At 34.3% G+C, this 23150-nt stretch overlaps 5 protein-coding genes and 1 long non-coding RNA gene across 23 annotated transcripts in view; 4 read left to right on the forward strand and 2 right to left on the reverse strand.

The window, feature by feature from the left end:
* LOC145734555 (uncharacterized) lies at window positions 1-2484 on the forward strand. The gene is made up of 2 exons (XM_081988022.1): window positions 1-446; window positions 502-2484. The coding sequence occupies exon 2, from the start codon at window positions 738-740 to the stop codon at window positions 2055-2057; it is 1320 nt and encodes a 439-aa protein (XP_081844148.1). The 5' UTR covers window positions 1-446; window positions 502-737; the 3' UTR covers window positions 2058-2484.
* LOC145734562 (lysophosphatidylserine lipase ABHD12-like) lies at window positions 2107-9047 on the forward strand. Of its 7 annotated transcripts, XR_014179441.1 has the most exons (9): window positions 2107-2583; window positions 2649-2846; window positions 4535-4653; window positions 4708-5007; window positions 5061-5311; window positions 5358-5516; window positions 5568-5695; window positions 5751-5869; window positions 8575-9047. XR_014179441.1 is itself a non-coding variant. In XM_081988031.1 (8 exons), the coding sequence occupies exons 2-8, from the start codon at window positions 2719-2721 to the stop codon at window positions 5785-5787; spliced, it is 1122 nt and encodes a 373-aa protein (XP_081844157.1). In that variant the 5' UTR covers window positions 2107-2583; window positions 2681-2718; the 3' UTR covers window positions 5788-8481. The 7 variants fall into 7 exon arrangements, 6 of the variants coding, with proteins under 6 accessions (XP_081844157.1, XP_081844158.1, XP_081844159.1 ...); XM_081988031.1 differs by lacking the exon at window positions 8575-9047 and having other exon boundaries at window positions 2681-2846; window positions 5751-8481; XM_081988032.1 differs by lacking the exon at window positions 8575-9047 and having other exon boundaries at window positions 2690-2846; window positions 5751-8481.
* csul (protein arginine N-methyltransferase 5) lies at window positions 8469-11000 on the reverse strand. Its single transcript, XM_081988000.1, has 9 exons — window positions 10551-11000; window positions 10328-10498; window positions 10039-10277; window positions 9718-9784; window positions 9499-9663; window positions 9292-9448; window positions 9042-9241; window positions 8758-8988; window positions 8469-8705 (listed from the first exon to the last, which is right to left on the reverse strand). Exons 1-9 carry the CDS (start codon window positions 10998-11000, stop codon window positions 8517-8519), a joined length of 1869 nt encoding a protein of 622 aa, XP_081844126.1. The 3' UTR covers window positions 8469-8516.
* LOC145734581 (uncharacterized) overlaps window positions 10873-23150 on the forward strand; it is a 23390-nt gene continuing 11112 nt past the window's right edge. For both annotated transcript variants that reach the window (XR_014179445.1, XR_014179446.1), the window contains exons 1-2: window positions 10873-11004; window positions 11105-11631. This is a non-coding gene — a long non-coding RNA (uncharacterized LOC145734581). The remainder of the gene's footprint in view (window positions 11005-11104; window positions 11632-23150) is intronic.
* Window positions 11763-12967, forward strand: Clp (Cleavage and polyadenylation specificity factor subunit 4). The gene is made up of 4 exons (XM_081988040.1): window positions 11763-11985; window positions 12051-12185; window positions 12237-12423; window positions 12474-12967. The coding sequence occupies exons 1-4, from the start codon at window positions 11883-11885 to the stop codon at window positions 12919-12921; spliced, it is 873 nt and encodes a 290-aa protein (XP_081844166.1). The 5' UTR covers window positions 11763-11882; the 3' UTR covers window positions 12922-12967.
* Window positions 13112-23150, reverse strand: part of Fife (regulating synaptic membrane exocytosis protein fife) — an 80417-nt gene continuing 70378 nt past the window's right edge. For 6 of the 11 annotated variants that reach the window (XM_081987987.1, XM_081987988.1, XM_081987991.1 and 3 more), the window contains exons 13-19: window positions 22870-23059; window positions 20250-20409; window positions 19782-19957; window positions 19571-19730; window positions 16212-16432; window positions 15975-16157; window positions 13112-15922 (exon numbers count right to left, since the gene is read on the reverse strand). In XM_081987987.1, the coding sequence (XP_081844113.1) occupies window positions 15761-15922; window positions 15975-16157; window positions 16212-16432; window positions 19571-19730; window positions 19782-19957; window positions 20250-20409; window positions 22870-23059 (1252 nt within the window). In that variant the 3' untranslated portion in view covers window positions 13112-15760. Of the gene's footprint in view, window positions 15923-15974; window positions 16158-16211; window positions 16433-19404; window positions 19431-19570; window positions 19731-19781; window positions 19958-20249; window positions 20410-22869; window positions 23060-23150 lie in introns of those variants that run through there. The other 5 variants (XM_081987983.1, XM_081987986.1, XM_081987985.1 and 2 more) reach the window with 3 other exon arrangements.

The following is a 23150-nucleotide window of genomic DNA, read 5'->3' on the forward strand; positions in this document are numbered from 1 at the left end:
ATTTTAGATTTGATGCGCAATGCAAAATAGAATGGGACGAAATCGTCAAAGAAGAACCTTTTGTGGCATTTGACGAGTCAGACTCAGATAGTGCGGAAATTACCTACCAATGCTTAGAGTGTTATGCAGAATTTGAGGAATTGAAAGAAGTGAGGTGCCACCAGAAGACCTGCAGCCAAACGTGGGTCCATGAAGCAGTAGAAAGAAGAGAGGATTTAATATTGCCGTCTGCAATTAAATTTGAATCAAATGACGGGCAAAATTTACCATCAAATTGTATTAGGGATGAAAGTGATTTAATGCAAAATCCAGTATCAAAAAGTGGGATTGAAAATGAGACAGTAAACGTTAATTTAAAGGACAATTTACAGAACACTACTGCTGGTAACCATAAAGAACCGTCCAAAGTTGTTAATAAGGCAATCAATAATTATAATCATCAAAATGTAACGATACTTTACCGGAAACTTTCTGATAAACTAAACTCTTATTTGTCTAAAGGTAGCAAAACAACTGAGTCGAGACAACCAGCAGACAGTATAGATCCATATGAGTTTGTTGATGACGAAGTGAACCAGTCAGTTTCTCATAATCCCAAATTATATCGTCGCAATGTAGGGAAAAAACCTAAAAGGTTGACTACCAAACCATGTTTTGCAGCTAGTCCAAAACGCCATAAGAAAACTCATCCTGTAAGAAAATTAGGTCATAAAACTGACAAAACTAGACTGATAAGTATGGAGAAATTAGTAGGATATACGTCTGAAGGTGTAAGAAATCCTACTAATACATTATGTCCTGTAAATCCCATTACCCCTAGTAATGGTAAAGATTCTACACCAACAGTTGTAAGTAACGATGTGGAGAGTGGTAAATTAATGACGTTTAAAGAGTACAGAATCGCTCTTAAAGCTTGTTTAGAGAAATCGTACTCAGAACTAAAAGCAAATAGAGGTGTTACTGTAACTCATACTGAAACGACAGTCATAAGACCAAAATCGCGGAGTAAGTCTAAAGAAACTGTTGAAACGGAGCAATCTATTGGGATGAATCTAACATCAGATACCTCAAGAGGTCATGAAGTGGTTAAGGTTCTTAATAAGGAACCGGAAAAACCTGAACCATTGATTGTAAAGAGAGATGTTGATGTGAACAATTCTGATACTGTCAGGAAAAAACGATTAGATGCGCAAGTTGTAAGTAACAGTGTGGATAGTGGTAAAGCAGTGGTTGATCGTTCTGAGCAACCGGAATCAGTGTTAATAGCAAATAAAGGTCTTGATGTGACTAAACCTGAAAGTATTATTATAAGAAGACGAAAGTCCCGATGTAAATCTAAGGATAGTATGAAACAATCGGTTGGAATGAATCTAACATCCCAAAGAAATCTTGAAGTAGTAGTAAAGAATAGTATTGGTAGAACTAGAAAAAAACGATCTGATTGCAAGAGAGCTGATAGAGACGCAAAGACTGAGATAAAAACAGTGCAATTAATGAAACCAGACATGGTTAGGAATAATCAACCTGAACTGAATAACATATTTATGAAGGAAGAGAAACATCTAGATATTAAACGAAGAAAACCGAAGATCAAAAAAGTGAACATTCTAGATAAAGAAGTTATCATCAAGCAACAGGTAACGACTGATAGAGTTGTTAATGAAGTCACCTTTGATGATACCAATGATTTAAACAAAACGAATAAATGGCAGGTACAAAGTGACACAATAAATGTTAGTAAAGCTTCTACTGACAATGATTTATGTAAATTAGTGAATAATCCTGTAAAATACTTAAGGTGTAGCAGCGATATCGGTGGTTCTCTCATAGACCAAAAAGCAGACAAGCATTTGACGGTTAAACTACCAAACATAAGACAGTTTTCCAGTAGAAGAAGTTTAAAACTAGTTGATAACATGAAGAAGCAGTGTCCTAAACTTGAAAAAAAATTGGATAACAAGAAACTGGCTGTTGTAATTAAACTGGAACGTCTTAATTATGAAAAGCTGAAGAAGTCAACTTTAAAACGGAAAAGTAGAAAAGGCAATGCCGATTAGTTACATGGATTTGTAGTGAAGCTTATCATACTGTGTGCCAACAGATCATTCCTCTAATAAAATAAGTTAGCACGTATGAATTATCCAATCCACTCTCTACTTATACTTAAATTATACGCTAATTCTTCATTCTATTTTAGTGCATAAGTTAGTACAAAAAAATTTATTTACACTTTTTTTTTTAATCATCTTTAGACCTCAATGGTGTTTAGCGTCAAATGTCACTTTTTTTATTGTATCTGTCAGCAGTGTGTCAGTGACAGTTTGTAGGTTAGGAGTGTTTGTCAATCTTTGTTGTGATTGTTTTTATATTGTTTTTATCTGCTATTTTAATTATTTACGTGTACTTTATGGAGTCTAATGACCCTTTAGATAGTTAAAATTATTACGTTCTTACCGAGTTTCAATAATTAACAATCAAACGACATTCTGGAATTTTTTTTGCTTCCCCACCTGTGTGAAAAGTGTCCCTCAAACTCAATGGAGCAAGGACTATGTTACTGAACAAACGGAGGCTTATCAAAAGGTAAAGAATCCGCCTACTATAAAGTTCAAGGTTTTGCTAAACTTTTTCATGATCAATATCATCAGAAACTCTTAAGGTCAAGTTGTTACTTAACTAGTTCAAATAGCAGAAAGTGCGTTTAAATTTAACGCCTCTATGGCAGCTAGCCAGGACGAAAGTGAATATCTGAGCGATGAGATTATTGTCTATGGTATCACTTCTATTGCTGCCTATTTCATACCTTCCATTCCAGTGGTGCTGTGTGCTTTAACATTCTTCAATGTGTAAGTACCTTTCTTTGTTATCCACTCTATGCACTGCCATTTCATGATTCTCAGAATAATAAAAGTGTATTGAATGTTGTTAGCTTACATTTACTTATGCAAATGTTTACTATACTTAAAATTTTAGTCAGTTAGGTAAAACCCTTCAAGTACACTGATAATTTGTAAACATCCACATGCGACACAGATCAATCAACTATTAAGTGACAATTTCTACACATTTATGACCATATCATAAACCAACATAGTGGAGCAGTGCAATTAAATTGCACCTCTCAAACATTACAGCAGGGTATAAGTGTATGGGAAACTGGTCTGAAAGGTACAGTTCCTATTTACCATGAGCAAAGTGAACACATTTTCGGACATTGAGTACAGTGTGGTGGTGTGTGATGATGAAAAAAAGTCTAAGGGAAAACAGTTCCAAAAATTACTTCTCAGGTACTTGCTTGTAGTTTTTTAGTGTTGAGTGAGTACCCTCTTCCACAAAAGTAGTGCAATGTCCTGTTTGTTTAGGGCAGCAATGTCCATTATTGTGTTGAGGTGGTTTGTAGTGGGTTATGACTGCCAATTTGACTTTGGTTTGGAATTAGAGTAGCTGTCAAATTGTAAATTATGATTGGTCTGACAAATTATATCCCCAGATTAGGGGATTTTTCCCAACCAAATAGGGTTTATTTTTTTCTTTGGGGATATTTTTTCCTGGGAGAAAAATCAGAAACACACTATACCTTCAAAACTCAGTTATTTGTTTATTTTCTGAATTGACTGACTGATTTTGAATCTTTGAGCCACTTAAACAGAAGGTTATTAACTTAAAATATTTTACTAATGGTTTAACTTAATATAAATACAGGGTGGATTAGATGAAGTATTATAGTATCTTAACCTTACATGATTAAATTTCCCCCTGGTATTTTTTGAAATTACAAATTTCACCTTTACCATTAGATTTTTATAGCTAATAGCAATTTTCAATAATTTTGCACCATGTGTAAACTGTAATGTTTTTAAAATATGACCTACCTACTTACACATGTTTAAACCTTGAATAATTGTCCTTTTTACGATTATTATTATGTAAATTTGAGGGGCATCATAATATCATAATTTAATATTTTTGTTTTTGGAAACTTTAATTGAACTAAATTAACTGAACTGTGTTTACTTTTATTTTAATTTTTTTATCAAATGGGTAAAAGTGTTGTTATTTACTAGAACCCAGCAAGATGCGGAATAAAGTTAGAAGATCAAACTTAAGTGAAGTTTGATCTTAATTATGAGAAGGCTTTATTGAAATAAATAAAGTGGTGTAGTATCTCCTTTTCTACACACCCCTTTATTTATGAGCTGATCATAATTAATTATTTATTAAATAATAGAACAATGAATAAGCAGAATGGAAGATCAAGTTTGGTTTAGAGTGGACAATCATAATTTTGTGACCTTGGAGGGCAGGAGTTAGAATACAAATTTGCCTTTCTCGCAATTATGCACTATTTTACTCGATTATAAAAATATAGTGGGTTTCCTATAATTAGCAGAACTAACAATAGAAGCTTGCATCCATGCTTATTATTGCGAGTGCAAAAACACTTTATAATACAGGGTGGCTCAATGAATGTCTTAATATACCATTTACTAAACAAGTACAGAAATTTGAAGAAAGAAATTTCCATTTGTTTCAGAATCACCTTTAACACCTTCAAAGTCGGCATTTTGGCCTGTATCATTCTCTTCGTAGTATTGCCGATCATTTACAGATACTCTTATAACTTTCAAAGGGCTGCCGTGTTTTTGAACTTTGGTTAGTACAGTTGAAAACATTATTGACCGTTCGAAAACTGGATATAACTTGCAGTTAACGTGCCAGCTACCGCAGACTATAAACACCCAGAAAAGTACGGTTTACTTGGTGCTAGGAACTTCTACATTTCCTCTGAAGAAGACGGCGTCAGATTGGGTACATGGCAAATCGTTCATAAGGATTTGGAGGACAGTAACGGGACGGGAGTGGAATTTTTCGACCGTGTCTTAAATGACGGTCACAATATTGTCATTTACAATCATGGAAATGGGGGCTGTAGATTGACCGCTCATCGTATTGAAATATACAAAGTGTTGAGGCGGTTTTTTCATGTTATAGCATACGATTATCGCAGTATGTTAGCTGTTAATTAAGATATACAAGAAAAATACAAATGTTGATTAAAGGTTACGGGGACTCATCAAATCAGCCACCTAGTGAACAGGCACTCGTCGACGACGTACTGCTGGTATACCAGTGGGTGAGGAACCGTACCAATAGTCACGTGTTTATCTGGGGCCATTCCTTAGGGACTAGTATTTCCAGTCATGCACTACTTAACATCCAAACCTTAAAAACTCTTCAACCTTCCGGCTTAATTTTGGAGAGTCCTTTTAATAATATGAAGGAGGAAATCAGCGAGTTTCCTTTAGCTAAAGTTAGTCAAACACGTTTTGTTGTGATACATATAAAGTTCTGGATAGTTTTTTAAGTTTCTGCCCTGGTTCCGGATCACCATTTTGGAACCAATGGCCGACAATTTCCGGTTCGAAACCGACAAGTACATCTGCGATATCAATTTACCCGTTATGATTTTGCACGCTGAAGATGACGGGGTGGTACCCTACAGGTTGGGATACAAGGTAAAGTTGGGGGTTGGTTTAATAGGGGATTTTAATTGGCTGCTGTTTCAGCTGTATCAGGCGGCCCTTAAGTGCCGTAACGCCAATCAGGGTCAAGTGATATTTCACTCCTTTAAGGGCCAATACAAATTTGGGCATAAGTTTATATGCAGGGCGGTTGATCTTCCTGATAAAATAAGGTAAGACAGAGAGAGAAAAGCTAGGAACATTTAAAGTATGATTATTGGTTTACAGCAATTTCATTCAAGGAGCCTTAGAGTGGAAAAACTGACAATTTGCTCTGGTATTTAGTTATTAGAAAATTCTCTTCTGTTCAGGGTGCCATTTCAGTTTAGGTGCCAATTTGCATTGTTGTAAGTATTTTTTCACTGCATATGCCTGTATTTTCACGTTTAATACTCAACCCAAATATGGCAACGGTGCAAAAAGGCACCCTGTAGATTATTACAATGAGAAGTTGCATGACCTACTGTGATTTCTGTTTATTTTATTTATAAAATCCGCATTGTCAATAATAGTTATTGGTAGTGTTATAGAGTGTTTGCCGAATAGTATTGGTATAGTCTGTTCAGTGACTTCTGACTGTTGCGTCACAGTCACTAGTAAAAAAAACATATGTCGGTGATTAAATGTGATACTGATTGATTGTCAAAATGGTTTTTAAGTTGTAACGTAAGTCAGGGGTTACAATTTATACAGGGTGGTCCAGTTTTAAGTGTCAATAATTCACCATCAAAAAATAAGTTGACTTGCAGTATGTCATTTTTCTGAAAAACGTTTCCTAAGGAAAATACAGTCCTCCAAATTTCCATTTAAAAAATCGTTTTATAGTTTAAAACTGAACATTCAAGACTCACTGAACTCTCAAGAGAAGATTGCTTTTTACTACTAGGAATGGTCTTATGATTCGCTTTCTCAGGCTGCCAGCCTGGTTGAGTGTCTGAAACTGGCATTCAAGAACTAAAAAAAGTCCGGAAATCAAGACAAAGATTGTATTGTGCATGAAACTCATTTTTTACTACTAAAAATAGTATAAAACTTAACTTTTAATGCTAGAACGGACCTTACTAGGACTAAAGAGAGTCCAAAAGTATATTTTCAAGACTTTAATTGGTGTACAACTCAATTTTCTGGACTGGACAACAAGTCTAGAAGTAAATTAAATTTTCGGACTATTTTATTTCTAAAAATTAGTTCTCAAGACTATTATTGTAGCATTTGGTACCAAAATTTTTTACTTTTATTACTGAAGAAACTTGACTTTTGGAAATAGTCTTAAACTCGATTTTTCAGTCTTAAAAAGCACTAAAAACAGTATGAATTTCTTAGAGATGCTACAATTTATTGCACCTATGAGTGTAGAAGTCAATAGTAGTAAAGAACCTTGAAATAACACTTCCAAGACTATGGTCAGTGGTGGACACACTGGCCTTTAGGCCTGATAAGTCAAAAACTTTGTGAAGATAGTCTTGAAACTCGATTTGAGGCACTAAAAACAGTCTAGTTTATTAAGAAATACCCGAATTTTTAGCCCTGAGATGTCTAGAAGTCGATTTAATAGTGACAAAGCTTGGAATGCTATTTTAAGTCTATGAAGAATGTAAAAATTGTTTTTTAAGTTTGCTATGTCAATAACTTGGTGAAGATAGTCTTGAAACTCGATTTTCCAAGCTGAAAGCAATTTTGAAGCACTAAAAATAGTCCAGAATTCGAAGAAAATGAAAAGCGAACTAAAAATCACGAAAAGTTTGTTTTCAAGACAATTTTCATGAATCTAATGTCAATGTCCTGCATCTAAGACTAAAATATTGAAATTTGTGTTCAAATTATGAAAACTTACTTCAAATGCAAATTTTAAGCTTCTGATGTCACTTTTCATTAGTTCAGTCACATTTTGGGGTTCAAGTCAATTCTTAAATGTATGAATTTGTAGTAACAATTTCTTGAAAAAGTAGTTTTTATGTCTACAAGTCAATTTTTAGTATTAAAGTCTCTCGATTTGAATGAAAACTGGTTACAAACACAATTTTTAAGCTTCTGAAATTTTTATCTTTTCTAATTCAATTTTCAAAACTAAAGTCTTTTAGTTTGTCTGGAAACTATGAAAACTGTCTACAATAATATTTTTTAAACTTCTTAAGTGAATTTTCCGTTTCCAAGACAATTTTTAAGTTGGGTTGGGTTAGTTTTGGGTCTTTGACCGTAATAACGTGTAATAAAGTGCTTGTTCCAAATTTGATCAATATTGCTCCAAAATTTGGAGGACTGTATTTTCCTTAGGAAGCACTTTTCAGGAAAATGACATAATGAATGTCAACTTATTTTTTAATTGGCTATGGATTGGTGAATTATTGACATTTAAAACTGGGCCACCCTGTATAGTATATGACCAATCAATCAAAGATTATATACTAACCATGTTTACAATTTAAAACCAAGCTTGGAAGGTTTAAGATACTTGTAGAAGCCTCTGGTACTTTTTAGAAGGTTGTCAATAGCATTTAGAAGTTTATGGAAGTTTCAAAATGGTCTTAGAGGCGTCTGGCAGTTTAAAACAGTTCTGGAAAAGTTTTTGGCACATTCAAAACGATCCTAGAAGCCTCTAACAATATTAAACCACTCTGGGAAGGTTTAAGACACTTTTAGAGGCTTCTGGCACTAAATTTCTGCTAATTTCTTTGAACGTTTAAGTTTAAACTCTGCAGAAGCCACAGTACATCACCAACCAAAGTTTATATACCGTTGGAAAACCAATTTCGATAGTTCCGTTTCTAGTATAATGTTATAAAACATATTTCATCTAATGAAATAAGATAATTGATGTGACGCAACAGTCAAAAGTCACTGAACAGAAACATTTAAGTTAAATACGCTCTCTAACATAGAAAAGTGAATTTCATAATGATATTAAGCGCTGTTTTAGTATCAACTCAAAAACACAATAAAACAAAATGTAGAAAAGTAATTTAATCATAATTTAAATCTTATAATAAAAAAAAATCAATGTTTTTTAATACTATAAGATCGCCCTTTGGGATTCATTATTGGGGTCCTACAGGGCGATTCCAAGCACCATTCGTACCACACTTTGTCCACGGACTCTTCCCGCCAAAATGACACTCGAACCACGTCGCCCGCTTTCAAATGAACAGGAACCAACAACGAGAACACGATCGGAAACCAAGAGACCTGCAAATCGAATTATATTGACCTTTACTAAGTAAAATGTCAGAAAACTCACCATATCGGGAGTGTGAGTATCAGGGTTCGTGGATAATGTGACGTTGCCGTGTAGAATCGTTTCGAAGAAGCCCGCAAATCCGGTAAGAACGGCCGCTTTCTTTATCGGCGGGAATCTGATAGATTTGTAGCGCGTGTTGTCCGGTTTATCCCCCTCTTTGGGAAAGTTAGGATGGTCAAATACGAATAAAGGTTCGGTGGCCGCTAGCTGGTAGTAATTGGCCAAATGGACCTAAACAAAAAAAAACAACAACATACAGGGAGAAGCAAAATAAATCCACTTACCACGTACGGAGTTTCGTAACACTGTCTCAAAGTCTTCTCAATCGAACTGCTATTCCTAACTTCATTATAAATTTTAATGGACTGTAAAGGGACTATAAAAGAGGTGTATTGTCGCGGTATTGAAATGCCAGTATCACGTTTTAGGAACCTTTGAGCCCCATCCAAGCACTCTGGGGACAGTTCATTATCTCCGAATGATCCTTTAAAAAAAAAACAGAATAATCCTGAATAATTCAATCATCAAACAAACCGAGTAGTTCTGATATGAGAATATCAGCCAATTCGGGGGCTTGCCAGTTCCTCATGTCGTCTTTAACTAAAGTAACCTGCGAGTCCCACTCGTATTTGTTGCGATGCACTAAAGTGTTCATGGCGTATGGGTTTTTCTCTACAGCATACACTTTGACCTGTTTTTAATACAATTTATGAAGGTTTGGTTAAATTCGAGCAAGTTAACCTGTTTTTCTAAAATTTTGGACACATTCAGAACTGCTTGGACTAAAGGTCCGCGTCCTGCTCCCACCACCATCACCACAGGCACTTCCTCGGACGTCCATTGTTCTAGAACTTCATGGAAAGCTTTTTGGTAAGTGTCATACTTTACTTGGTCCCCTTCAAATACCTATTCAATCTTAAAATTGCTTGATAGTGTATAACAACTAAACAGTCAGCATACCTCATAAATGGTGCTTTCCAAATGTTCAGTAAGTGGTTGCAGGGGCTTTTGTAGGTAATCTTCACAACTGGAAATTCACAAATATCAACTCAAGTCCCTCAGCGGAATTTAATGAATGAAAAAGGTTTAAAAAATCTTTTTTTTGTGGAATTTATTTTAACTACAGTGATTTCTTCATAGATATACAGGTGCTGCAAATTTATTGAATTTCAAACCAGTACATTTGACAGTTGGGCATTATTTTTTTTCTTAATTAAAAATTATGCTGTATGGATCTTTTCCATGAAAAATGTATTTTATCAAACAACTTTTTGGACTTACCCTTGTACGTACTCGGCCATGGCGTCGCAAACATACAGTTTTTTTCCCAGAAAGTTCATATATTTAACGTACAGACTGTGATCCCCTTCGGGGACATCTAAGTGCAGTACATACTGCACGTCAATGGTCATAAACCGTTTGATTAACTCTTGATGCAGTTTAGAAAGTACTGGTTTTCCATATTGATTTTGTAGGAAATAGGAAGCTTTAATCATTAAAGCTTTAACAGGTTCACCAACCTAACAATATGTTATTAGTTAAATACTAGTTATAAGTATCCTGTACAAACCCAGCGGTCTATTTCCTCATCAGAAGGCAGGTGTTTAACATCTGGCAATTCAAGAACAAGGCCCAGATGCTTGTTATAATCACAAAAGGTACGAAAATCATTCCACCAGTCCCAAGTGTCATCCTCCATCTCTCCCATTGGATTATCCCTGGATATGTGCACCATTGGAATCTAGACCCAAACATGCAAGTACTGCTAAAGTTTAAAAGTGACTGTCACTAACCTGAACCCAAAATGCACACATAAGCCCTCCAGTCAACTTATCATTAATTATTTGGGCTAACTGAATGTTTCTAGGCTTGGTCAAATAAATTAGTATGGCAGGTAGTCCAAGATGTGAAGCAAAACCTAGCTCTCTTTCTAAAATCTTTTTGCTGCTGGTTTGGATATCCAGATTTTCACTGTCTACATTTATATTGGTGCTCAGTTCACCCACTATTAACCGGCCCCATTCATTAGCTTTTAGTATACGATCTGTCCGACCAATCACATGTTTGGCATCTGGCCCATCAAAATCTTTGATAAAGTCTGTATGGGTCAGCTGGGTGACAATAAAGTGAAACCCATAACCCATTGCTGTTTGGATGGACAGTTTAAGGTCTTCGGGACAGTCCCAGTACACACCACAAGACATTCCTTTGCGTTTTTCTCCACTTTGATTCTTGTCATCCATGTTGGTTACTTTCAAACATAATATTATTATCACTACTACAAATGTTGCTCAGAAAGTGATAAAAAATTAAAATTTGCATCACCAAACATAATTGTGTTAAATAGGGTTACTTACCTTTGAAACAAAAATTGGAAATGTTGACTTAACACACACTACGTAGGCTCTTCACAAGGTTCTGACAAACTTTGAGCAATTCAAAACCTAATAAAAAGCAGTAAAAAGGCAATGGGAAATACAGGGGCACAGGGACAAAAGCAAATTACCGGAACCGGGGAAAACGTATTACGTTTATTTTTTGAGGTTATGTGCCAATTTAAAGGATTACGCACAAGTTGGTTAAGGTTAGTTGCGTTCGTTTGTTCACGGTTAGACGTAGCACACTTAATTTTACCAATTGTCACGTGACACTCTATTGCGTACGATTAGGTCAGTCACGTGATAAATGTAGAGAAGAGGATTAACCAAACTTAGTTGAACTAGTCAAAGTGATGTCAGTTGTTTATGGAAAAACTGTTTACTCGAAACGTCAGGGCTATGCGTTTTGGATTGAAGGTGAAACTCGGTTAAGTGAAACTCAATTTGATTAAAGCATGATTAATACCATTTATTGGATATCCTTCTTGAAACTTAGGTAAGATTAAAAGTAAGATTTTTATCTAAAACGTACTGAAAATTTGAATTTTTCGAACTATACTGTGGCGCCCTCTGTATAACGCTAACCGTGTATAAGTAAAGTAACCATAACCGCACTTCCTGTGAACTCTACTGTTTACAAATAATTATAACATAACACTGTTATTTCCTTTATTAAGACCACTTATATTTGTAAATTGGTGGATTTAGTTGTAAATGTGCACATAAGTCTGTGATACACTGTGAGCCATGGAGTATTTAATAGCCAATGTGGAACATTTTAAATTTGATATTGAAATAGCTCTAGAAGAGCAGTATGGGGCTTTGCCCCTTCCATTTCCCGGCATGGACAGTATGTATTCTGCAATTTGTACTATTAGTAGTGATTCAGTGATTACTTGAACTGTGTTTTTTTAGAATCCACATCAGCAGTGTGTCAGTTTTATACCTCACAATTTGGGTGTGCTAAAGGCAACAATTGTCCTTTTCGGCATGTCAAGGGTGATCGCACTATTGTGTGCAAGCACTGGCTTAGAGGGCTGTGCAAAAAAGGTACTACAGAACTTAACACTTAACTTTGTCTTGACCAATTACTTCCTGTAGGTGACCAATGTGAATTTTTACATGAATATGACATGACTAAAATGCCTGAGTGTTATTTCTACTCGCGTTTCAACGCTTGTCATAATAAAGAGTGCCCATTCCTCCACATTGACCCTGAGAGTAAAATTAAAGACTGTCCCTGGTATGATCGTGGATTTTGTAGACATGGACCACACTGCCGTCATCGGTAACTTAATCTCACTTCACACTTAAATAGAAACTAATAAAAAATTTCAGGCATGTCCGGAGGGTGCTGTGTACAAATTATCTTGCTGGATTCTGTCCTGAAGGACCCAAGTGCAAATACATGCATCCAAGATTTGAACTGCCAGCTCCACCTGATCAAAAGCAACAAGACAAAAGCAAACCGCCGGTTATAATTTGTCATTTTTGTGGTGAACACGGTCACAAGGCGATACATTGCAATAAAATGTCTGAACACCATCACCAGAAAGAGTTGCAGGCCATGATCAATAATGATGATGGCAAAACTAAGGAACTGTTTGCTCCCAGACAACAATTGAAGAAACTGGAAGATGTGACATGTTATAAATGTGGTTCAAAGGGGCATTATGCCAATAAGTGTCCTAAAGGACATTTGGCTTTCTTGTCACAAAAGGCCAATCAATTGAAGAATGAGCAGCTTGCTAATCAAGTTCAAAAAATGCCAGGAGACATGTCCTGAAACTTTCTATTATTTTTAAAGCTGTTAATAAAGTGATTTTTTTTTATCAATTTGTTTGTGTTCAGTAACAAAAATTCGCCATATTTATATAGCCCTTCCAATTCCCCTTCCCTCAAACTCACTGATACAACAGTCGATTTAATGCCGACGACTATAGTTTGTAAGGTGCACAAATAAAACACTCAAAGCATTAAATGAAACATTTTGTTTATCCATCTCTTATAGGTCTAATATAAACAACACATTTATAGCATTTATATCAGTAATATAACAAAAATAATTCGGTTTAACACATTTATATATATTTTTTCTAAAGTTTCATATGAATATCAATAGCATATATAATTTGTAATTTTATTGTAAATAGGTAATAAACCTATTTACAAGATAATCTATGACTAAAAATATTTCATTTTCAGTTAATTATACTGTAGGGATAATAGTAATACATTTAAATCTAACAGCTTACTACTTTTACACTAAAATTTCCTTTCCTTGATTGTGTATGGTCAATTATTATTCCTATATATTTTGCTGCAAAACTGTGGATAAATTTAAAATTAATTGAATAATAAAAATGGAGTGTTTTCCTCATAAAACGGTCACGTTGTGAATAACCAATATACAGGATGTCCGAGTTTCTTCTAGCAGGACTTTAATCAAGTCTTCTACGTTCAAAAATAAGCCTACTCTTTGTTATGTAACCAATACTCAAAAAATGCTTTGTTAAGGAAATACATAATCTTTACATTATTATTAAATAGTGTTTATTTATTATTAGTACTTCTTTATTATTAAAATCAACGTTTCTTCAAACAGTCTACTTTGAGCTATCCCAAAACGATTGGGACTTACATATATTGGAAAAAATTATGAGTTTTTAACACCCTGTTATTTCAAACAAAAATCCGAATCCCAGAGCAGTTAGAGAAAGTTATAGACAACAAGTCAAAATTTCTATCAAGAAAAAACGGTCAGTAGGAGTAGGATTATTTTTGGACGTAGAGAGTCTTCTGCTACAAAAAACTTGGACACCCTGTATAAAAAAATTAAATCTTCATTTTTCAAGTATATCTAAGACGTCTACAAATTTACATTAATTCTGTCTTTAATAGTTAACACACATAAAGTGCTGGATACATCACATGACAAAGATTGTCACTAGCTAAAACATATACAAATATGAGATATGTCCACACTGATGATTATTTATATACGTTTATAATAACTGCTAATCTTATGTGTAGATAGACAAAAGCGTAAACAGTTTTGGCACTCTTTTATATTAAACAAGAGTATAGAAAGTTCTAAATAGTAAAAGATTGTCATTCGGTTAAGTCGTTAGGCCATAAATAGAATGTACATGGGTTTTGTTTTAGAAATGACGCTATATTTTTTGTTCGGTACAGGGTGGAACTCCTGTACCGTATGTACAGACCTTACGTGGCTACAAATTTCCTTATATATACTAGACTTGTAAATAAATGTGCGTTGATTAATTTGGATTCGAAAAATTTGGTGAATAAGGCTTGTCTATTGAATTTTTTTTTTAAAGGACACCCTGTATGTTTGGCACGATATTTTTAAACAGTATTTGGCTTGATTTTTAGTGCTTTAACTTATAATTTTAGATGTAAACTAAACATTCATATAATACAGTTATATTTTATACTGTTATGAGTATAATATACGTTTATTATAATATTAATGATAATAAATAATGATGAGGCAATTTACTACTTTAAATTCGAGTTTACAGCTCCAAACAGATAAACAAAAGGACATTTTTATAGTTTGTTAATAATTTCTTTAATAAGAAAGTATATAAAATTGGTTCAAAAACTAAAAAATTAGCAAAATCATGAAAATTGATCAAAACATGAAAATTGGGTTAAAACTAAAAAATGAGCAAAATTATGAAAATTAGTTCAAAAACTAAAAATTTAGCAAAATCATGGAAATTGGTTTATAAACTAAAAAATTAGCAAAATTATGAAAATTGATCAAAATCATGAAAATTGGTTTACAAACTAAAAAATTAGCAAAATTATGAAAATTGATCAAAACATGAAAATTGGGTTAAAAACTAAAAAAATAGCAAAATTATGAAAATTGATCAAAATCATGAAAATTGGTTTATAAACTAAAAAATGAGCAAAATTATGAAAATTGATCAAAATCATGAAAATTGGTTACTTTCTTAATCCTCAATCTTTATATTACTTTCTTAATTACTGCTTTTTCTATTGGTCTCTTTTGGAATTACTGAATTATCAAACAACGAATAATAAAGACTGTCTATTACAAGCAGGAAAATAACAGAAAACTAACTATAGTTATACACTTTCATTAAGATTACTGTATAAGGTATTTTTCATATTTTTAGATCTAAGATTTGGTGTTTGTCCTTACAGTAAAGTGTTCTTTGAAGGTATCGCACAACCGTGTATATTTTTCCACCCTTGCAGGATGACAAAATATATACCGTTGCAGAAAAAGAACAGGAACGACTAAACTTATAAAGTACACGAGTAACAAGGAATATTGAACACATTAAGAAGTTTAAATTAAAGGGAGGATGGTTCAGCCGTTTTAAGTCATAAACCACCCTCAATACGAGAATCTTTTTACAATTAAAATAGAAAAAATTTGGTCCTCGCCCTAGAGTTGAAGCCTCGCGAGGCTTAAGTTACAATTTAATGTACAATAAACAGTGTTTTTGTTTAGAGAAATGTACAGTGTATTTGACACAGACTATATAACGTAGAATAATTATCTTTTTATGTGTTTGATTCATTTAATCAGTGGGAGAATCATCCCCAGAGTCTCCAGCAACCGGTCAAGGCGAATCATTTGAATCGCTTCCAAGGGAATGAATCGGAAATAACGGGTACCAACCTATGTTCAAGTGAGCTAGAGTCAAAGAATCCAGTGTGATTTCGGCTCCGCCCAAACCTTGATTGTGCTCGAATCCGCTTTGACGTTCCCAAAGCATTACCACCTGGACAAGTTGTGATTCCAACTAGTTTACAGTGAAATTAGTCAAAACTTACCAGACTACGTCCCAAAACGTCACAAGCTTGATACTTTAACGTTTGTCTGAATTGGGGCTCGCAAGAATGCCGATACACTCTGGTTTTCTTCTTCTGCAGCCACCTTTCACCGTCACGCAAGTAACATTTGACGTAGGTGTCAGGAGGTGACTCTTTGGAGGGGATGTGACGAGCACAAACCACCTGTACACTCAAACACCTCAAAAACCACCCCCTTAAACAATCAACAAGACCTACATCCACTTCGAGTTGTCCTTTGGTCATTAGGAGCCCCAATTTGATCTCCACCGGTTTGTTGCTGGACAGTTTGAAGCCCCTAGGCTTGATTTGTCCAGGACCTAGTCTAGGAGGGGATGATCTCTCCGGACTACTCGGTGGAGATGGTTCTTTTTCTTTGGTTTCGGCCACCACCAGGACGCTGTTCTTTCTTGTGTCGTGACGGGTGGAGGCGCTTGATCCTGTTTTTCAAGAAAATGGAATAATGTTTGTAAAATATCCTGTATAAGAAGTTTTATACAACCGTGGGATTCTTGGAAACGAGAAAGGGGTAAAGTTGCGCAATTTAAAGCCGTTTTAAAAATGTCGTAACAATCTAGTTTTGTTTATTTTTTAAGGTCAAATACGGTAAAATGTTATACTTGACAAAAATTGAGTCTCTTTAAAGGGCATACATGGTAAAAATTAATGCTAACTCAAACCGTTTTCGAGATATTTAGAAAAATGTCCGAAAAAAGGTAATCACGTTTAACGCCCTTTAGTGGCCAAAGGGCACTTGTTCCAAAGGCATTTAGAAGCTTCTAGACACTGTTTTGGAAGCTTTTGGAGTTCTGAAATGTTTTTAGGCTTGAATACTTCAGAAGCATTTGGAAAGTTTTTCAAACAGTTTAAAAAGCAAGTTACAGGACTGCTTTAGAGGCATTAGGTTCTAGAAGTTGTTAGCTAGAAACTTTTAAACTGCTCTAGAAACATACGGAAGCTTTTAGACTGATCCAAAAGCGTTTGGAAACTTCTAGGCTGTTCCTGCAGCATTTGGAACCGTCTAGACTTCTTTTGGAAGGTTTATATGATTATTTTGGAAGCATATTTTAAACTTGTATGATCCAGACAGTTTTTCTTGATGTTGCGTCAAATCCTCATCTTCCAATCTAAAGAATGTCACAGTACTCTTGATCATGTAATTATGGGACACACCCTGTATAACTAAGCGCAATAAGCCACGTCCAAATATACAGGGTGGTCCAGTTTTAAGTGTCAATAATTCACCATTTGATAGCTAATCAAAAAATAAGTTGACTTGAAAAACGTTTCCTAAGGAAGATACAGTCCTCCAAATTGGAATGGAATGGTCTTATAATTCGCTTTCTCAGTCTGCCATCCTGGTTGAGTGTCTGAAACTGGCATTCAAGAACTAAAAAAAGTCCGGAAATCAAGACAAAGACTGTATTGTGCATGAAACTCATTTTTTACTACTAAAAATAATATAAAAGTTGACTTGTAATGCTAGAACTGACTTTACTAGGACTGAAGAGAGTCCAAAAGTATATTTTCAAGACTTTAATTGGTGTACAACTCAATTTTCTGGACTGGACAACAAGTCTAGAAGTAAATTAAATTTTCGGACTATTTTATTTCTAAAAATTAGTTCTCAAGACTATTATTGTAGCATTTGGTACCAAATTTTTTTACTTTTATTACTGAAGAAACTTGACTTTTCGAACTAGTCTTAAACTCGATTTTTCAGTCTTAAAAAGCATTAAAAACAGTCTGAATTTCTTAGAGATGCTACAATTTATTGCACCTATGAGTGTAGAAGTCAATTTAATAGTGAAGAAGCTTGAAATAACATTTTCAAGACTATAGTCAGTGGACACACTGGCTTTTAGGCCTGATAAGTCAAAAACTTTGTAAAGATAGTCTTGAAACTCGATTTGAGGCACTGAAAACAGCCTTAAAACATTAAAAACAGTCTAGTTTATTAAGTAATACCCGAATTTTTAGCACTGAGGTGTCTAAAAGTCGATTTAATAGTGACAAAGCTTGGAATGCCATTTTAAGTCTATGAAGAATGTAAAAATTGTTTTTTAAGTTTGCTATGTCAATAACTTGGTGAAGATAGTCTTGAAACTCGATTTTCCAAGCTGAAAGCAGTTTTGAAGCACTAAAAATAGTCCAGAATTCGAAGAAAATCAAAAGCAAAGTAAAAAGCATCAAAAGTTAGTTTTCAAGACAATTTTCATGAATCTAATGTCAATGTCCTGCATCTCAGACTATTTTCATAACTAAAATTTTGAAATTTGTCTTCAAATTATGAAAACTTACTTCAAATGCAAATTTTAAGCTTCTGATGTCACTTTTCATTAGTTCAGTCACATTTTGGGGTTCAAGTCAATTTTTAAGGGCTAAATGTGTGAATTTGTAGTAACAAATTCTTGAAAAAGTAGTTTTTATGTCTACAAGTCAATTTTTAGTATTAAAGTCTCTCGATTTGCATGAAAACTGGTTACAAACACAATTTTTAAGCTTCTGAAATTTTTATCTTTTCTAATTCACTTTTCAAAACTAAAGTCTTTTAGTTTGTCTGGAAACTATGAAAACTGGCTACAATAATATTTTTTAAACTTCTTAAGTGAATTTTCCGTTTCCAAGACAATTTTTAAGTTGGGTTGGGTTAGTTTTGGGTCTTTGACCGTAATAACGTGTAACAAAGTGCTTATTCCAAATTTGATCGATATTGCTCCAACGGTCTGATAGTTATGACAAAAAAAAACGATTTTTTAAACAGAAATTTGAAGGACTGTATTTTCCTTAGGAAACACTTTTCAGGAAAATCGGCAACAAATTGGCTATGGATTGTTGTGATCATGGATTTATTGACATTTAAAACTGGACCACCCTGTATAATACAGTGTGGTCAAAAAATCAGTTCTAAAAAAGGACAGAAAGTCTAGTTTTTCAATCGGAACACATTCTTGTAATTCTATCTGATTCTTTCAAAATAATTTAAAAAAAATTGTATTACGCCAATTATTTAAAAAATCACTTTTTAAATTAATTAATACATTAAACCACCTTGTAACTGTCATCATGAAAACAAAAAATCAAACTTTCAGTTTTTTTAAAATATCTTTGGAACTCAAAAACATTTGTTTCAGCTTTAAATTGCGCAACAGTAGTATCTCTTATAGTTTCTAATATCCCAATGGTGAGGGTTAAATTTGAATTACCCTGTGTAGTTAATCTGACTTTAGGTTTAAAAGAGTTCTATGACAGAAAAATTGAAATAATTTGGGTGTGATACAGAAGTTGCTAAAATTGTTTGATCTCTCACTCGACTACTTCTGAATCACCCTGTAAATAAACATACAGATACAGACCAAAAAAGCTGAAATTATAGAAATGTGCGTGAAAATGCAAGAGTATATAGATCCTTACCAATAGCATGCGGCTATAGATCCGCTAAAATGATACGTGAAAATAGTTCAAAACAAACAATTATTATTGATTAGTAAAAACAGTACAAAAGCAAAAGGAGAATAGAGAAACTTAGTATTGAATCAAGCTGAAGAATGGACTTTTTTTGCTATAAAGGTACTTACGTCGTCTTTTATCCGCTGTCAGGCTCATGGTTCTGCCCAATTCTCCTTTGACCGCTTTAAGGGATTTCAGGATCTCCTCGGGGTCCCGAAGCATTCGGGTGCAACTGCTACGCCTACGATCCCGGCTGTAGGACACTGGAGGAGGCACAGCCGCCTGTTCCTTCGTTAAAATCTGATTTAACTTGTTTTGAACTTGGTGAATTTTACGTACCTGTTCGGCAGCTTGTTGTTCTTGAGCACTTTGGAATGACGATCTTCTGGATCCGGGCAGCGACCTGGAGAAGTCTTTTCCTAGTTGGTACACTTCCGCTTCTAGTTGTTCGGATTGGGAGGATCCTCGACGAGAGCCCCACGCGTGGTCTGGGTGGAGTAAACTGGCACATTCACCTGAAAAAAATTGATTGTATTGATTTTATATGAGAACTGCACATTTATTCGCAGAGTGGCTTTATTTCCAGTTAACAAAACAAAGCTATGCCGACCTAATTCTCTGGACAATTACTTAGTTTCATATAGTTGCCAGGAACTAATGTTTGCCATTTTCAAACGATTGTGCCGCCAAAGTCTCTTTGTATCCACGTTGCGAACATAACTTCAAACATTACCGGGGAAGAGAATGCCACTGACAATGATTGTGTTTCGAATAGTTCGGTTAGAATAGCATTTATAAACGGTTTACCGATGGAATCCACGTCATCGGACACGCTCCTTTGGTCCCCGAACGTGTTTCTTTTGCCCGCTCCCGCAATCGAACCCCTGGGGGACGTGTGGGGCGATTTACCCCTCAATTGTCGCGGATCCTCCAAACGACACCATACTGCTCTATCGTCCAGGAATGCCTTAAACCGTATTCAGTTTTAATAATAATCAAACGGTCAATTCAATTACACAGGAAACAGCAGAATTCTGAAAACTGGATAAACTTGCATATACAGGGTGGTCCAGTTTTAAATGTCAATAATTCACCAATCCATAGCCAATTAAAAAATAAGTTGACATTCATTATGTCATTTTCCTGAAAAGTGCTTCCTAAGGAAAATACAGTCCTTCAAATTTCTGTTTAAAAAATCGTTTTTTTGTCATAACTGTCAGACCATTGGAGCAATATTGATCAAATTTGGAACAAGCACTTTATTACACGTTATTACGGTCAAAGACCCAAAACTAACCCAACCCAACTTAAAAATTGTGTTGGAAACGGAAAATTCACTTAAGAAGTTTAAAAAATATTATTGTAGCCAGTTTTCATAGTTTCCAGACAAACTAAAAGACTTTAGTTTTGAAAATTGATTTAGAAAAGATAAAAATTTCAAAAGCTTAAAAATTGTGTTGTTTTTTGTCTTTAATACTAAAAATTGACTTGTAGACATAAAAACTACTTTTTCAAGAACTTGTTACTACAAATTCATACATTTAAACCTTAAAAATTGACTTGAACCCCAAAATGTGACTGAACTAATGAAAAGTGACATCAGAAGCTTAAAATTTCCATTTGAAGTAAGTTTTCATAATTTGAAGACAAATTTCAATATTTTAGTCTTGAAAATAGTCTTAGATGCAGGACATTGACATTAGATTCATGAAAATTGTCTTGAAAACGAACTTTTGATGCTTTTTACTTTGCTTTTCATTTTCTTCGAATTGTGGACTATTTTTAGTGCTTCAAAACTGCTTTCAGCTGGGAAAATCGAGTTTCAAGACTATCTTTACCAAGTTATTGACATAGCAAACTTAAAAAACAATTTTTACATTCTTCATAGACTTAAAATGGCATTCGAAGCTTTGTCAGTATTAAATCGACTTCTAGACACCTCAGTGCTAAAAATTCGGGTATTTCTTAATAAACTAGACTGTTTTTAGTGTTTTAAGGCTGTTTTCAGTGCCCCAAATCGAGTTTCAAGACTATCATTACAAAGTTTTTGACTTATCAGGCCTAAAAGCCAGTTTGTCCACTGACCATAATCTTGAAAATGTTATTTCAAGCTTCTTCACTATTAAATTGACTTCTACACTCATAGGTGCAATAAATTGTAGCATCTCCAAGAAATTCAGACTGTTTTTAGTGCTTTTTATTACTGAAAAATCGAGTTTAAGACTATTTCCAAAAGTCAAGTTTCTTCAGTAACAACTACAATAATAGTCTTGAGAACTAATTTTTAGAAATAAAATAGTCCGAAAATTTAATTTACTTCTTGACTTGTTGAAAGTTGAAGAAAACTGAGTTGTACACCAATTAAAGTCTTGAAAATATACTTTTGGACTCTCTTCAGTCCTAGTAAAGTCAGTTCTAGCATTAAAAGTCAACTTTTATATTATTTTTAGTAGTAAAAAATGAGTTTCATGCACAATACAATCTTTGTCTTGATTTCCGGACTTTTTTTAGTTCTTGAATGCCAGTTTCAGACACTCAACCAGGATGGCAGTCTGAGAAAGCGAATCATAAGACCATTCCTAGTAGTAAAAAAGTTTTTAGACTATTCAGTACAAATTTGGACTTTTACAAGTCTTGGATGTTTAGTTTTAAACTAAATTGAAATTTGGAGGACTGTATCTTCCTTAGGAAACGTTTTTTAGAAAAATGACATAATGCAAGTCAACTTATTTTTTAATTGGCTATGAAATGGTGAATTATTGACACTTAAAACTGGACCACCCTGTATGTAGAGCTGGAATAAAAAATGGCGGAAATACAAAATTTTCAAAATTTTTAGATAACTTCGAAAATAAAAGTTAAAATAGTCGAATATCTCAGATACGGTAGGAGTTACAAGAATTTTGCTAGTGACCAAAAATGTTTAGAATGACTTTCTGCACCTAATGGATTAGGTTTACACCTACTTCAAGCGGGTAAACGCGGCCTGCCAGAGCCTTAGTATTAAAATTAACTGTTTTTTCTTTTATTTTTTTTGAACACTCTGTATATGTTCAATCGTATTGCGGATAACATGAGGTGGAAGATCAGTTCAAAATTCTCTACAATTAGGTACAAATTTCCACGTTTAACCTACACTGACTCGCGACAGGTCAGTTTGTGCTTGTTATGATTTCTTTCACTTATTTCCTTAAAATTACTTAATAAGTAGAATAAAAACTTTCCAATACAAATTAGTTTGTCTTTAACAGACATTTTTTAAGTAATTTACAAACTACTTAAAGTAGCAAAACTGCTTATTACTTTACTTCCAAGTAGATTTTGGTACCAATAAGTAATCCAGCTCTGATGATATGAAAACTGAGAAATTGTCTAAAATTTTCTAAATTCTGCTCTTTCTAGTTTTCCTACAACATTGTAACCATACTTTTTGCAAATCAACCGAACATTCTCCAAGAAAAGCGTGCTCGTTATGGGGGATCAAGTCCCAAAGGGTGATTTCCAGGGCGCGTTCCATTAGTTCATCCCCAGGAACGTTCATAAAACTGAGATTTGCGTTCCATATCGGGTTCTGGCTGCCCGGTGCCACTTCGGTTTGTTGACAATGATCTTCGGTCCTACAATTTAATATTTAGAAAGATTAGATATGGATTTTCTAATCTGAACATGTGCAGATAATCTCTTGCAGAATAAATTTCTGCCTAATCC

Source organism: Ips typographus, linkage group LG10 (assembly GCF_016097725.1).
Source record: "Ips typographus isolate SLU linkage group LG10, UJ_Ityp_2.0, whole genome shotgun sequence".
Taxonomy (NCBI): domain Eukaryota; kingdom Metazoa; phylum Arthropoda; class Insecta; order Coleoptera; family Curculionidae; genus Ips; species Ips typographus.